General features: G+C 42.7%; 1 protein-coding gene across 5 annotated transcripts in view; it reads right to left on the bottom strand.

The window, feature by feature from the left end:
* Positions 1 to 16,869, bottom strand: part of SDK1 (sidekick cell adhesion molecule 1) — a 384,927-nt gene that overhangs the window by 102,094 nt on the left and 265,964 nt on the right. For all 5 annotated transcript variants that reach the window (XM_040078744.2, XM_040078745.2, XM_040078747.2 and 2 more), the window contains 4 exons: positions 16,106 to 16,246; positions 12,495 to 12,676; positions 4,890 to 5,005; positions 1,703 to 1,895 (listed from right to left, as the gene is read on the bottom strand). In XM_040078744.2, coding sequence (XP_039934678.1) covers positions 1,703 to 1,895; positions 4,890 to 5,005; positions 12,495 to 12,676; positions 16,106 to 16,246 — 632 coding nt within the window. The remainder of the gene's footprint in view (positions 1 to 1,702; positions 1,896 to 4,889; positions 5,006 to 12,494; positions 12,677 to 16,105; positions 16,247 to 16,869) is intronic.

Genomic DNA, 16,869 nt, shown 5'->3' with positions numbered 1-16,869 from the left:
CAATTCAGCTTCAAGGAGCTCTCTGCCAAGATGCATTACACCGCCCTGCACGGAACTTCTCCATCACTGTGAAAACCCAGGGAAGCAATTCCACAGGATTAATAAATAAATAAAGCAATCCTGCTCATCTCTCCTGCTGAGGCTCCTTGCAGCATGCAGCTGGACACACCAAGAAACGTCTCAGATTATCTGGAAAATGCAAGTCTGGTTCTCTCTTGGCTGAGGTTTCCTGATGAATTCTGTTGTGTTTAAAATGTTTAAAACTGTTCCCTGAGATAGCCTCAATGAGACAGGGCAATGACTCTGCCCCTGCTCCCACTTTGTGGGAAGCGTTTAAGGTTCGTTTCTGCAGCCTTTCCTTCAGCAGAAATATTAACAGACTCTTTCCTTTTCCCAGCTGATTACTTTTAGTGAAATCCGAGGAGTTTTGTATCTTTGGTTTCTTACCCTTCTGCACTCACTGAGATCAACCACGGGGTTCTACCGTGCTGAGAGGGAGAAGACAGATGAACTCAAACACATTTACAAATCATCAATGGCTAAAGCTTTTTTCCCTTAGGAGAATGGGCAAAAAAGCTGATAATGCACAGAGGAACCTAATGCATGTTTCCCTTTCCACCACACCTTTTGCTTTCATCCCAGACACACAAGCTGGAGTTCAGATTAGTGGCCCACACAGATTTCTGGTCCTTAAATTCCTACCTCTGGCAACCTGTTCTAGTACACAGAGGAGAGTAACCACACCAGGAAAAATCCATGGGAAAGTAATTTTCTCCAGGTTCCTTCAAAAGTATCTCGTGAAAAATTGGATTAGCACTTTGAACCTCACTCCTGCGAATGCTAACGACAATCAAATCCCTCTTTACAGGAACACTGACTAACCAAAAAGTTCCCTATTAAGGCAGAGTAGTATTTCTAAAAACAATACTTTAATGGATAAATTAGACACTTTTTATTCTGGTTTAAACCTGCAGATGTGCAGCAGTGTTTATGATGCTCCTGAAGCGCTGGCCACAGCCAATGTCACTGTGGACACAGTTGGCTGCGAGGGCCACTGCAATTTATCTGCATCAGACACACACTGCACTCGTTAGGCCCAAATATGTCTTGAGAAAACAACTTCAAGGGGCCACAGAGACCAAACCTTTTTCTGATGCAGGAAATAATTGATATGCTAAGCCATCCAGTACATTTATTTCATCCTGCCTCCAGTTTTTCAGCATGCAAGATTCTGCCTTGCTGTGATCCTGGTTCTTTCACACAAACACTTGCAATATAATATAGATACAGATATTTTCAATTTATCGGGTAACAGCAGGAAACAATCGTAAATTAATCATTGACCTCCACAGGAAGTTCCAGTGCTCAGTTTCTAGGAAGATCAATTCATATTTATTTGGGTGCCTGGACATGGATTTCGTGAGCACAAGGATTCACAGACATAAAGCCCTGTGTGTTGGCTGAACCAGACTGTGAAGTCCTTAGCTAATCATCAACATTAAAAAATTCATCCAGGTTTAGTCCATAATGAAACAACAACAACAACAAAAAAATCAAGTATTTGCCACAGGCTGAAAGAACACCTATGGCAAACTGGCTGAGGTCATCACGGGACACGAGGTCACATGAGGAGAGCTTGCAGAGGCAGCGGTAAATCTGCCGAGGTCAGATTTAAAGCAGATTTAACAATTTGGGTACTCACTGTCCTCCAGGGTGCGCAGGAGCTGGGGAGGGCTCCGAGGGCCGTCCCCCGGCGTGGTGAAGCACAGCACCGACGTGTAGTAGGCGGTGAATTTCTTCAGGTTGGTGATGCAGCCGCTGTGAACACCGTGGAAATCCGGAGCGATGGTGACCACGGTCACACTCTCTGGAGCATCCACTGGCCACGCCAGGAGCTGGGGAATTCAAACAGGGATGAGCTCTCATTAGGAGTTGTGTCTATTTGGAATCAAAGTGGGTTTGGCTGCCAAAACCGTCTTAATCTGATTGCAAAGAATCAAGCAATGCTGTTAAACTACTGTCAGCTCTGATGCTGAACAGATGGATGCAGCACTGGGACGCTGGAGGGATGTCGGTAGCACTCACTGCTGATGGGGATACACCCGCACTGCAATTCTCCGTGGCTGCTACTGAGCAATTCCAAAATTATGGCAAATCATTATTCTGATGACATGAGCCTTTTGTCTCATCAGCCTGGCCAGTCTCTGCTGCTGAAAGCAAGCTGAAGGAAGAAAAGTGCTTTCAGTGCTACTCTGCCATAAATGTTTTATCTTTTTTTTTTTTTTTTTTTTTTTAAGACCCTACAGTCTGGAGAGGTTATTGTGATCAGAGGGAGAAAGATGAGGACACACACACCCTCCTGCCCCTGCCAGAGCTCCCCCAGCACCCCAGCGAGCAGCCCTGCCTCACAGGCTGGGAGAATTACAAGCTCAGTGGACTGGGGACGTCCACACTGTGAATGATTCAAGCGGTTCTGGAACTACAGAAAGAATAGAAAATGGTTGTAAAGATGATTACTACAATTTTCAACACCTGAGTCCTGAAAGTTAGACTCCTGAAGACATTTTCATGCATTTAAAATAGGTTGCTTGTCAGAGGAGCGCAGTCTTCCAGGTTTCATTCATCTCAGTGGATGTTCTGGGTGATCAATATCTCTGAGAGTGCAATACCTCATGTGTAGGTACCTAAATGAGGACTTAAAAAATTCATTTTTGGCAAATGACTTTGAAATTCTGAAACAATTTTTGAAATCATCTTAAAGGCTTAGGGGTCTAAAACTTGAACGTGTTTATGAAAATTTTATTTTGTCCAAAAATCCCTATCGCGTGGTTTACAGGAAAATGTTAAAATTCCAGGCCCGACTCAGTATCTGTGTAAATCGTGCTACTTGTATTGATCTCAGGCTCATAAACATGAATAGATACCCGAGATTAATAAGCAATATTTGACACATTTAGCCAATGTCTAGAGTCTCTAATAACAAGAAAGCACAGTTAGAGGACTATTAAGAGTAATTTTGCTAGGAATATTTCATATTTGAGAAAGTGCACTTTACAACTTATTGAAACCCAAATAAATTTCAGAGAAAAGATAAAAATGTGTAATGGCTGAAGAGGCTAGTAAGTTTTATTTTCTTGTCTAAATTACCTCTGTGGATTACAATTGGCATTTATAACTTTGGGGGACTGAACTCCTGAGTGCATTTCATTGCATGTTCGTGAGGAAATGTGTGCAGAAAATACAGGTGAACAATTTTGTCAGTTAAAGGAAAAAATAGTTTTAATCCTTAAGAAAGGCAAAGGCCTGGCTATGACTACTAGAAATTTATAAATCATACACAAAGCTACTCTGCAGAAATAAGCGACAGAAATGATATCACACAGTCTTTGTACTGAAATTCCCATCCCCTGGGAGAAACAGGATGGTAAAGCTATGGCAATCTATTGCAATCAAAGAAATCCAAATTTTGATAATTTCAGAAGTTTTCATTGGCCACTGACAGATACAAATGACAATTTCACTTCTTTTATAGCATTGCTGAAGAAATGGAAACATAAATTAGAGGTAGCTATGCAATGAGATGAAGGACCTTTAGACTGAAACTCTGAATACAACAGAGAATGAAAATCTGAAATAAGGTTTTTGCAAACGTGGGTTCACCGTGCTTGGACCTGCACCAGAAAATTACAGTGCACTGCAGTCCACTGCACCCCAAAAGCGCTTTTATTCTCCAGAATCTGAACAGAAGCCAAGTGCTATTTCTGTGCTGGAGTTTCAGGGTATTGTGCTGCAGCCCTGTCAGTCACTGAGCCTTGAGAGCTGATTGTATCCCTGCCAGAAGCAGACACACATATCTCCATGGATTCATTTACTTCTTCAGCACTGAGATTCTCAAACCACTGCCAGTCTTCATGAGAAATACACTGATTTGGCAGAAATACCAGAATTCCCAGGCATATCTCTGTCTGTCTCAGTTTCTCTGTCATGCTGAGACATTCCTAGAGAAGGATCAAGTCTTCTGAAACATCTCAAATCCATCTCCAGTCCATGTACAACCCCTTAATTCACAACTTGTCTTTTGAACTACAACATCATCCTCGAATCACTCCATGTCCCTTCACCCAACACTCAAATCAACCCTGCTCCTCCCTGCTCATAAACCACACCTGTCTTCCCATTTTTCTTCCCTTTTCCTGCTCTGAGATTTCTCGTTGTTCTCTCTATGGAAGTTTTTAAACCATTTATTATGCCCTGACTGCTGAATCACTGATGAGGGTTCTGTTAAGTGAGAAGAAAACCTTACCCAGCACTCTCTGCTCTGTGCACTCTAACAGATATTGCCTGATTAATAAATTCTACGTTCTCACATCTCCCAGATGATCACAGTGGGAAAGTCAAGGCAAACATTGAGTGCCATGCCTTGGTTCCCAGTGAAATGAAGGGTGGTTCTGCATTAGCATAAACAGAGAGCTCAAGGTTGGTTTTCAGTGCCACAATGACACGGCTCCTGAGGTGACTTTCCAAACGGACACGGAATTGCTTTCTGGCTTTGGAAACTCTCCAGGAAAGTGACAAAGGTATAAGGACTCCTAGGCTATGACACATTCCCTTTTCAGAACTTACATAAATTGCAAACATTAGAATCATAGGGTGGCTTGGGTTGGAAGGGACCTTGAAGCTCATCCAGTTCCAACCTCTGCCATGGGCAGGGACCCCTTCCACTATCCCAGGCTGCTCCAAGCCCTGTCAGGAGCAACATCTGCTCACTTTTCTCTTTATTACACCCGCGTAAGATACTCCTGAAAGCACAGAGTCACTTTGGAGATTCAGAGATCATAAGGTTGAAATTCCAGCTTACACCAGGACTTTTATTTGGAGTCTGTACTCACCTTGTATCCTTGGTTGATGCCGTTGATGAACTGCTGGGGTGGAGGGTTCCAGAAGAACTGGATGGTTGTCGAATTCACGGCCTCAACCTGCACGTTCTGAGGTGGAGCTGTGGGCACTGCTCCCAGGCAGCAGAGAGGGAACAGAACAAAACAGAGTGAATGAGGGGAAAAAAGAGAAAAATGAACACAGAACCCACTGAGTGTCACTCGCAAGTCACAGAGTAATAACAGCCTTGAGAGAGGGATGCGCTTCCCGTGAAACAGCAGCGATTTGGAAAGCTGGGTAATTGGGTTAATTTCTCATCCTGCATTGGCGATTCCTTCAAGGGGAGGAGAAGAAATGGTTTCTGCAGCTTGTTATCCTGCAGAGGAGTTTCTCAGAAAGACTTGAGGCAGGAGCCACGTAAGGATAGGTGAGCACAGCTCTTTCAGCTACCCCTGAGTGCACAGAGAATGAAGAGTTTCTGAGAGGATTTTCTTGAGTCCTTTAATGCTGCTCAATTCCCCAGATCAGACAAGAAAACACGGAGTTCACACAATTAAGGCTCTAATTGTGAATTATAATCTGGCAACGGCATCTGTTTATTATTTACTGCTGCTTAAAGAATTAGGAGCAGTCATATCACACGCAGTAAAGATTTTTCTTGGGAACTGGGAGTTGTTCTCATTTTATCTTGATATGATATGCATTCATGTATATTGAATTGATTATATATATCCTGAGCCAATACATCCTCTAATCTACTAAAACTTGCATAAACATTTTATGCCAAGGATTTAATTAGACAGATGTTTTCTCAATACAAAAGAAAGCAGGGAACATAAAGGCATGCTGCCTTCAAACAACCAAAACAAGCACTTAAATATTTCACCATTTAATAAAATGCCTCATTCCAAGCAATTTCTTCAACTTACTGCTCTAAGATGTCATTTCTATAGTTCTCAGAAGATAGAATATTAATAGACAGGCCTATTTTGCTGAAATTATCAAGCTTATAGTAATTTTAGGAAGAAAACTGCTATCTGAGTACAAAAAAAACCCAAAACGGACTAAGACACTTTAAATCCTATAAAATAAGCTTAATAATGCTTCAGAAATATCACTATTGACAGCCATGTGCATTTGTATTCCATGAAAGAGGAACTACCCACACGTGGTTTTGAAGCCTGGAAGGCTTTGTTCCTTCTGCTTCCAAGGGAAAATTTCTTCCAAAGCCTAACAATCTGTGCTTCTAAGGAGTAATACCCACGATTCCCACTGAGAAATGGTGGTTTCCTCCACACTCTTCAAAAACAGGGCAGAAACTTCTAAAGTTCCAAACTACTTTTAGGAATATGAGTCTTTGTGTGGAGAAGAAATGAAGAAAAGAAGTTCAAAAAATGCAAAACTGCCCCTTTTCCCACCGAAAGTCATTATTTGTTTGGAAGGGGCATTATTCTTAATTAGCATAGGCACAACAGTAAGACAAGACAGCGCACGCTTATCAGAGACGTGCACAGCCCAGAAATTATCAACACAGAAAAATAGAGAAATCCTCAAGGATGTCAGGTTTGAAATGACAAGAACATCCACTCCCATGCCCTCTGTTACTGAAATTCCCTGAAGATTCTGCCATGGCTCCACAACCTCACTTTGCACGCTTTTTTTAACCTCAGTAGCTGCATATTAGTCAGAACTTTCTTGCCCTAATTTAAAACTCGATGCCACAATTTATGAACTATGCATAATTATTGAGTTCTGGAAGCAGAGTTTATCTGATAGTACTCCAAATTTTCATTAGAATCTGGGCCCTACTTCCTGCCATGTATCATAATTCCCTGTGTGCTTTTGGAAGGTTATACTATTATCTGAATGACCTGTAGACATCATAAAGTTTTTGTAGTTAAGAGATTCACCAAATCATCCTGAGATACAGTCATAAATATTAAAGTCACTCTACAATCATAATGAGTTGCTTTGGCTATACACCCCACTAAATGCATTTTTCCTTATTCATATTCTTGATGAAACTGTTTATTATGAGAGCCACAAGATACATTCAAATCTGCTTTTGTGTGCAATACCTCATATAATTAATGGTTAACATGCATAAAATTTTTTAAAGTCCAAATTCTTACTTTCCTGCATATTTGCATATTCAGATATCGTAACTGCCAGAGATTTGTTTCTGCAGAAAAAAATTGTGTTACAGGTCTTCATGTTAGTTTGTTATCAGAAATTCACCAGGATATCGCTGATAGATTAATCTCCCTCTGCCAGGAAGGCTAAATCAGCTGAGCATCACCAAGCTCCAAGTTTTCATTCGTGGTCCTCACAGCTCTCAAAAAAGCTCAGGCAAACACTTGAGGATTGGTTTACTACAGTTTTAGGAATGTGGATAACCAAATGCATTAGTTATTTCTTTTAAAAAGGGAAATATTTTTTGTTCATTGGGACATCATTTTCTGAAACAAGAATATATGGTCATAGCAGAGAAAATACCTGCTGTAATATGAAAAATGGAAAAAATTATGAACAGAAGACATAAAACCTTCAGAATGCTGGAAATCATGATTTATACCACAATTCCTCCTTGGATATCTTTGAAAAATCAACATCTGCATCTCAATTAATGCATTTAAAAGATGGAAAGAACATGGTCCATCTGATATGCATAATCTCAATTATACGGCAGAAGATATAATGTAATATATTTTTATATTTTTAATCAGTAAAATATTGGCATTATAATCTCAAATTTACTTCAAAGTGCCAGTATTAAATTCTCCTTTTATGTCCTAATAGTAAAGACTTCCTTGGGTATCTGAGCAGTTCTGCATTTTAAAAAGAAAAGAAGTTTGAGGGAAGCTAAATCAGAATTGACCTTCTGGTCACTCCAAAACTCAAATACTTTTCTAAGATCATGGGGAGTAGCTTCCTGAGGCTGTGGCTGTCTGCACAAAGGATTTTCTAATTTGGTGGTAGGTATGTGTCCTCTTCCTACAAATTTGTTGTCGAGCTGCACAGAAGCTGCCAATGTCAAACAGGTGTTTCAAGAGTAATCCCCAAGCATTTACACTCCCAGCTTTTAAACTTGTACTTCATCATGTCTGCAAGTATTCCAAAGCCATCTCACGCTGGAGATCCATCTGGGAGTCATCTCAGGGCTGCAGATCAAATTGGTCAGACACAACCAACTGTTACTTTCTTTCCTCCTGATAAAGTTCATGTGGTTGGAAATCTACGGAGAGCTCAGCCCCCGGGACCGCGGGTTAATGTGCAGCATTCCAAGCAGAAAAGGTCATGGAAGCACTCTAGATAAAAACCATTAAAAGGGTTTCACTGACAAGATAATTGAGAGGAGACAAGGCACTGAGGTTAAGCATGTGTACATGGGATTATTCTGTCTCTGGCCATGTGCAAGCAGCATGTAAATCCCGCGGAGCTTCTGACTGACAGAATCCCGCTCCTAAATATAGATCTTCAGCACAGGCTTGGAAAAAAGGCTCCTCTGCAGCTCCTGACCATCGAGGAGGCAGCTTGCCTGTCTCAGGTGGGCTTGTGGAACCGCAGGTTTTTCTCTAGGTGAGGATCTGGGTGCTCCTCTAATTTACCGGCTGAGCTGCACATCCCATGGGAGCCGTGGGGAGGTGGAGGCCTGGAATTCCTCCTGGGAAGCCTCTTCCCTCTTCTCCCTGCTGGCGCTCTGGGCTGTGCTCTGAACACCAGTGGGTGCATAGGAAAAGTGCTCTCTGTAACTCTACACACCTGAAAATCTGAATCCTGAAATTCAGCAGTGTGAGATTTGGCACTAAGGGAGGAGCTGGGCTTCCTGTGGATGGCAAACGCCTCCTTCCTTTCCTGCATGTCTCACACAGACAAGATTTTATTTCTTTATTAAGAGCTGGGGGCCAGGGGTCTCTCTGAGACAACGGCTAATTTCACCACCTTTTGAAATCGTGTTAAAATAAAATAAAAGCAGTAGATGGCAAATGCCTTCTAAGCAAGATAAAACCTCAGCCACTACAACCACAACATGCTTCTACACAGGAAGGGCCCAAAACAGCCGTGGGTGCTCCAAGGCTGTGGGAGGTTCCCCAAAGGAAGTAAATGAGGATCTTTACGATGTTTTTGCCAAGAAAGCCCAAGGGAAGGCTAAGGAAAATATCTTTTCATTGACATAAATTGAATGGTTGCAGAGCAGAGGAGACTCTGCAGGCAGGGATTCCTTTTTCAAGATTATTTCCTACATAAAGCAGGAAGCTTTCAGTTAACTGGGTTTCCTCTGGCTCTCCTACCCCAGTCACATTTCTCTGATTCATCTCCTCGTGCCTGAGGAAGATGCTGCTTTGGACCTGGCTGAACAGACTCCTCTTGCTTTTATCCTTTCCACACCACCAAGATTCACTGTTCTGGTGACTTTTATTCAGGAAGGGCTTTTGCTCAGACCTTCTTGGACTGGCAAGGTGTCCCTGCACGGCAAAGGAGGGAAAACAACAAAATATTCAAGTACACATTGAGATCCGTGACCTTTGGGACATAAGACTGTCTTATGAGATATGCATCAAAAGAAAGAAATGGCACTAAAAGCAGAAACAGAATTGGTTAATGTCAATGGAGAGGCTAATGGAAGCAGTGTCTCTACTTGTAAACCTTGCCCTGCCTAAATCTAAGGCATGATAAGAGTTTTTCAAAGAGAGATATTCACAGTGGTGAGATAAAAGGGACAGACCCAAAGCAAGGGGTGGAAGCTGCTGCTTTATCAAATCAGCCTGCAGAAAAAGGCAAACGCGCCCAATAGCACAGAGCAGAGACAACACTGTCACCACAGGAAGATGTTTACACCTCCACGATGGTATTCTTCCAGGAAAAGGTATTGGGAAACTTCAGGTTTTCATATGGCAGCGAGAAGTCCTGCAGGACACAGCTTAAATAAGTAAAACTGCCCTACGCAGAGGGCTGGCACAAATCCCTGTGAAACGTAACATCAAAGCAAGGAACAGCTGGAGAAACTCTGATGAAGAAAGACCTATACATACAGAGCATCAAAGGATTAGCCTGAATATCACTCTGAAAAGACTTTCAAGATTTTAGAGACGGTCAACCTGTCTGACCCTCATGCTGGGACGTTCAGTGCTCTGCCAGTAAGTCTTCCTGACATTTTATCTCACTGACATACGCACCAAATTCGGATCCCTCAGCGCCTCGTGAGCTTGGCTGCGCCCTGGAAGTTGGTGATTTTTTTCGAGGAGCTTGGAGCAGCTGATTAGTCTTCAGTGGCTAAAGCAATGCCAGAGGACTAATAAGGGATTAATAGACTAGCTCCTGGTATAAATCCACAGCTCCTATGGCCAGTCAATACCCCCTATGACAAAGGTGCCAATATGCTGATGTGCTCCTGCCAATGGGCTGATCTGCTCCTGGGGTTCATTTCCTCCCAGGGTCTGGCTGCACAGCACACTTGATTAGTACGAGGTGTTGCAGGTATTTTTCATCTGCAGACAGACAGGTTCTTGCCAGCACAGCTCACATCATTTAATGCGTGTCAGAGCAGAGGCAGCGGTGCTGCGGTGGTAGGAGAGGGGGATGGATGGGAGTGTGTCTCTTTGACATTTATCTCTGCTCATATTAAAATCAGAATATGATTTACAAGGCAGTTTTACACACGGCTTTTTCTTACTCCTGCTGGTTTGGTTTAGGAAAAACGTTCTGGAGCAAGAAACAGTCACGAGATTTCCCTGTCTTTTCTCAGCTACAGAGAGATTTGGGCAGTAGCACATTACACAAGGAGACTGGATATTAATCCAGTTTCCAATTGTATTTATACCTTCCAGTCTCCCTTTTCAGCTCTAAGTGTAAAAAGGCCTCAAACTCTTTTTTTAAAACAGGATATATGCCTTTGGTGAACCCAGCAAGGTTCATTAGGAGGCGGCAGCATCCATGAAGGAGTTATTAACAGCTATTAGCAAATACCAATATGAAATAAATCAGAAATATCAAGGTTTTTTTCTATGCCTACCCAGCATTGAGGAATTACAGGAAGCCAGAGAGGCCATTGCAGGCTGGCCTGCAGTCTGAACACTCTTTCTGATTAACATGAATGCAGGACTGACTGTGCCTAATTTATAACAGAGGATTTATACCCTTATAAATGACAACAGACAGCCAATCAATAAAGGATGATAATAACTGCACATAATATCAAGGGAAATTAGAGTCAATTACAGGGTTTAAAAAAAAAGAGTGTGAAGTCCAAACCTGGGCCTTAATAGATGGAAGGTTAAGGTGCTATGATAGCTTCAAATGTGCAAATAAACAAGGTAATGAATTACAAGGGTAATCACAAAAGGGATTCAAATTCTGTGGGCAAACCAATTCTCTGCAGAGCACGGGTCTTTAGTGGGATAGAAAACATTAATCCTGGCTGCAAGGAGAAGACTTCAAGAAAAACATTTCAAGGTCTGCTATAAATACTTCTAGAATGAGGTTGAGTGTGCCTAGGCTCCTTTAAACTATGAGACTTTACATGCCCTAAGACAAAATATAGATAGTTCTTTCTCTAGTTGTTGTGGTTAATTAGTGTTGCATACGAATAATCTTTTCTTAAAGATCTCCCTACACCTCAAACTGTATCTAATCATGTTGTAATGTACTCCTAGCAACAATTAAACAACTCCATCTTCTTCACTGATTGAAAATTAACTGATGCACTGTAAATCTGCAAGTTTTTAAAACACTGTAATTGTTTTATGACCAGCCAAGAAGAGCCCATGTACTGTCCAGTGCTCAGCATCCAGCACAACCCTGCAATTATGGGAATATATGGAAGCCTTAAGGACCTGGCACTTAATTATCCTACAGATTTTTATACCAATCTAGAGGTGTAAACATGCCTTACACTGGTTGTAAAAAGTAATTACATATCCTTTTGTTGGTGTAATTTATACTCTTCTTAAAGCACTTAGAAAAGTGCGGAGGAGCTGCAGCATGAAAATCAGGGCTTTAAAGATCGTTTTATCTTCCCGTTTGCAAGGATCTGCACCATTCCTGAAACGCTTCAGAGCCCTTTCTCCACAGGTTGTATTTCTCTCCCTACGCATCCCTTACAATTTATTCCATATTTCTAAAACAAGGAATCCTGTGATTATCAGAGCTAAAGTAGCTGGTTCACTCTGTCTGCTCTATTCATATGCAGAACCTTGCACGCCCTGGCCATGATAAAACCAATTCCCTGCCATATTTCTCTAACTCTCCTGGCAGTGTAACCCCAGCCCCTGCCTGTCACAGGTCCCATAAATCCATTCCCCAGGACCCCAGCTCTCATCAGCATTTCTATTTATTACTTCTGCTGCAGCTGACTCTGACCTGCAAGTGTGGCAACACGTCATCACGAGGGTCAACAAAACAGATAATTTTCAACTTCACTCACAGCTTTTCCTACAACAGAGATAGAGCAGAGACTCGGCTCTGCTCGGGCATTTGAAATTTGCTTCCTGCTCCAAGCTGTCTATCCAATTTGACTGGAGTGACCACTGATTTCCCAGGTCCTAAGGTGGGGCTGCAGGCAGCACATCCCCTAAAGGAGCTGTGGGATGACAAAGGAGATGCTGGTGGGCTTTGCTCACCTCCCTGCAGCGTGTACTCTGTCACGGGCCTGCTGAAGGCTCCCAGCCCAGCTCCGTTGTAAGATGCCACCTGGATTTCATACTGGGTCCAGATGATCAGGTCTTTCACCAGGCAGTAGTTGATTTCTGCGCCGGTGATGTTCTTGTACTGGTACTCCCCCGGGAGGCCGGCCAGGCGATACCTGCCATATGGGGAGGAGAATTAGCTGGTTAATTGGATGGTATCAATTAGAGAAAATATCCTGACTGGCAAAATAGCTTCCTTTGTGAAGAGGCAACATGCAAAGTTTTACAGTGGAATTTTACCAAGAATAATGAAAAATAATCAGGAGGAACGCAGCTCCTGATAAGACCATATCATGTTTGACTGCTATAGTATTTATAATCTGATCTCACTGAGATTACAGGCTCAGGGCTAAACAAAACGGGTATTTTATCCTGCTTTATGGTTGCAGAAAAATTACAGCTTTTTAAATGTGGCTTGTCTAGTAAAAGCTGTGATTTAGTACAAAAAATAGCCCAGATGTGATTTTTATCAGAGTGCTGCTGTAAATCAGCCTGAGAAATGAGGTTTTTTCCTTCACTTCTGAAATCTGAAAAGGAAGAGCTCAGAGGTCCCTGACCTCCTGCAATCTCAGCCACTGGCACTCCTGGCTTCCACCAGAATTTACTTCACGGAATTATTAAAATGAGGACTGAATACAGTTGAGACTATAGGGTTGGGTAAGCCCTGGAATTCCAGGAGAAGGGCTGTGTCAAACACAGGTGGGTGATAAATACCCTGGCACTCTTTCTGCTGAGACATGAGAAGCTGAAACACTGAATATATTTTCCCATGTAAAAACTGTGTTCCAGAAAACAGAGCCCCTTTGATGTGTCTCTCCAGGCCAACAAACTACAGAGAAGAACTAAATTATAGAAAACAAACAAACCTTGCAAATCTGTGAATGTGAATAATACTGTTTGTTTTCCTTCCTTTAGGAAAGCGGTACAGTGGATGCTCACAAATATGCTAATTCACAAAAAATAAAAAAAAACACAGAGGCTAAATAAGGGACAAGAGCCATTACTATACCACGAAAAAGACAAATACGGAAACATTTATATTTTTGTTCACCACACAACTTTTACATGCTCTTTGCCATCCTTTGCTTCACGGCAATCACCAAAAGTTTATTGACACAGGACCATTTCATTGACATCTTACAGAGAGATTTTAAATTCATCTAAGTAAAACTGGTGCAATGTTTATGACTAGACAGCTTCACGTGTTTCAGCCAGAGATTTCTGTTCAAAAGTCTTCCTATGAAGAGATCAGTTCTTAATCACTGACAGCACCTCTATTTTCTGCTGCTCGCCCTGACCATCCTTTAGCACACTTAATATTTGTAATGCTACACTGGTGTGATTCCCTTTATGAAATACAAACGGAAATAAAGAAATACCAGCCCTCAGCTGAGTTTATTGAATGTCTTGCTCTCCCTTTCTCTCTCTCACCTGCTGTGCAGGGTTTGTGCTCCCTGGCAAGTCGGTTCTGAGTGCAGCAATGTTCTGTCTCCTGCCCAGCAGACAAGGTGTAAGTGCTCCTGTGATTTAATCTGTTGTGCTGTTAGCACAGCAGACCCCTAAATGCAATGCTGGCAGTGAGAAAAAGGGCAGAGGAAGGAGGCCAGTTCAGAAATGTCGTGTCTTCATGATTTTTCTCACCAAGGACTTTGATGGATACTCCACATGACTTGTGCAGTGCACCTTCACTTTTAAAGATCAGGTGTTCCATCAGTTTAGCATCTTGCATGTCCTGAGCTTTGGGTCTCTGGGATGGCTGGTGCTTTTCGTTCTGCTGTACCCTGATTCTGCAGAAATCAGTGCAGGAACGCTGCTCTTCAGTGCATATTGCCGTGACCACACAATTCAAGCCTGGTTTATTACCTGGGACAGTTGTGCTTTTATGTGATTATCTTAAATTCCTGTTGAATGAATGGTTTCTCTGCTCTGCTGTCAAGACAAAGCAGGAAGACACCAAAAATGTTCCCAGACTGAGCATAATGAATATGAGCACTATTAAAATGGAAAGAGATGTTACAGCGAGGTCAGGGATCAATTATGCAGATAAATACTGTAGAAAGCACCAAAGTTAAACGTTATTGGAAATGCTATATGGAGAAAACAGCGCAGATTGCCAGAAGTAGGAGCCTGTGGGATTTTGCTTTTTAATGCTGAGACTGAGAAAGACTCTCTGGGAATACCTAAGGAACTAATCCCAGCACCGAGGAGTCCAGTTTGAAGGGAAGAATTCCATGAACAACGCTTGCACCCTGTGCAATTGGACACCCAAGACTCAGGACAAGGGTCTATCTGCAGGCAGAAGTTAAAGCACCTTTCCCCACTGACGGCCGACAAAACATTTTAAACTGAGCCCAGCCCCAAAAGCTTGCACCAACGGCACTTGCACAGGGGGCTCACCTCTGCCAAGGGCTCTGAGCAGGTGACAGGAGATGAACAGACTCAACTCTGACTGCAGACAGAGGGAACTTCCCAGAGCTATTCTGGGAGCTCACCAACACTCTTAACATGACAAAAACCTTTCCATCCTCGCCAGCAAAAGCAGGAGCGCAGCATGAACAGGATGCTGGCATTTCAACTGCAGCATTTAGTTATCTTTTACAGTTCTGGAGGACGCTGTATGAAAAATGTCAACAGCCTGCCCACAGGAGGCTATAACCATCGCTTGGAAATGTGTCAGGGGCTGGGAGTTTCCCACAAAAACTCTAATTTAGATAATGCCTCCCTCACTAGAGGTGTGGCCCTAGCTGGCTGCTAGCACTGCAGGCAGGGTGTGGAGGATGCCAAATGAGCAGTAATCTGTAGTGGACTTGGGTAGGAGTGAATACTGAGTCCCAAAAACATCACCGAAGGGAAATGCTCTGCAAAGCCTCTCAAGTGTGGCAGCACCCTTTCCAACACATTGAATCCTGTGTAAGCAGCCAGACCGGGTGTGTGCAGGATTCCCAGTTACCTGCCTGAATGTATTCCCATAAATAAATACAGACAGGGCTGAAAGGATCTTACTCAACTGGCTGATTTTCAAAACTAAACCAAGGTCTGCCACGAAGCATCTGACCTGTCATTCCCTCTCTCCATTTTGTTTGGCACAAAACTGAAGTTTATTGATTCCTTTGCTGCTCCTCCATAGGCAGGAGCCCTGTTGTGTCTTTGATAAATTTAATTAACCTTTCGAGCAGGGAGCTGAGCTTGTAATAAGTAAATATACATCTGCATAGGCTGCACAGTACCAGCCTCCCACGTGGACTCTTGCATTACTTGGTGCTTTGCTTCCCTTTGAAAATTGAATAAAAGGATGCAGTGAGTCTCCACAGGGAGCTGGTCCTCTGGAGCAGACAGACAGACCAGAATTTAGGTGGCTGCACCCCCGTGACCCCTTGAAGAGTCGTTGTTTTCTCATATTTTAACAAACCAGGGCAGCCTGAGCGTCTGCAAACATAACAAATATCTTCAATTCAATTAGAAATATCTTTTATTACGCTCCTAAGTCACACCATTGTGCGCACCTGGACCTACCTCTGGACTTGCCAGGTTAGGAAAGGACTTACCTTAGGATGTAGCCGTGAAGAACCCCGTTGTGCTCACTCTCAGGAGGAGGCTGCCACTGCACCATGATGGACTGATTGGTTCTCCCACTGGCCACGATGTTTTTAGGGGGGGCACTGGGGGGCTCCTCAGGTAGCATCAACCTAAGTACAAACGAATGTGATGGACATGGGCGTTGAAAGAAATCATAAATAACAGCCTGTTTCCTGTATCCCCTCCAAGTGAACCACTTTCTTTTATCACAGTCTGATGGCTAGAAAGAAATATAATGCTGATCAAACTGCTGAAGACATGCATGAAATAGTTACAACAAATCAACATAATAGGAAATCAGTTAAGCAAGCAGCAAGACAGACAGCTGAGGTAACCCTATTCTCTTGGAATCACCCAGGCTGCTACAACTTTTTAAAAAGATTACAAGCCTGAATGAGTAAGAGCTCAGGTCCAGTGTCTGTGACTCCTTCCAAATTGTTTCTTTCAGCTCTTTCAATATTTTTCATATCAAACTCCTACATTTTGAAAAAGCCATTTAGAGTTCAGCTGTTCTGCAATTCAAGCTTGCAGCAAGCTTTGGTTCACAGAAGAAGGGGGATGCATTTGAAACTGAATACAATGAAGCCATCCTTCTCTGTCACATCTGTGTAAATTCCAGAAGTGACACTGCCATGGCAGGGTGAGAGCTCTGCTCCTGCCTGGGCTAACTGCTGGGGCTTAGCCCAAGAACAAAACATCCATTTCCAAGATTCTGCTCAACTGATACTCCGGA

Source organism: Hirundo rustica, chromosome 15 (genome assembly GCF_015227805.2).
Source record: "Hirundo rustica isolate bHirRus1 chromosome 15, bHirRus1.pri.v3, whole genome shotgun sequence".
In the NCBI taxonomy this organism is placed as follows: domain Eukaryota; kingdom Metazoa; phylum Chordata; class Aves; order Passeriformes; family Hirundinidae; genus Hirundo; species Hirundo rustica.
This window is presented reverse-complemented; position numbering and strand designations above follow the sequence as displayed.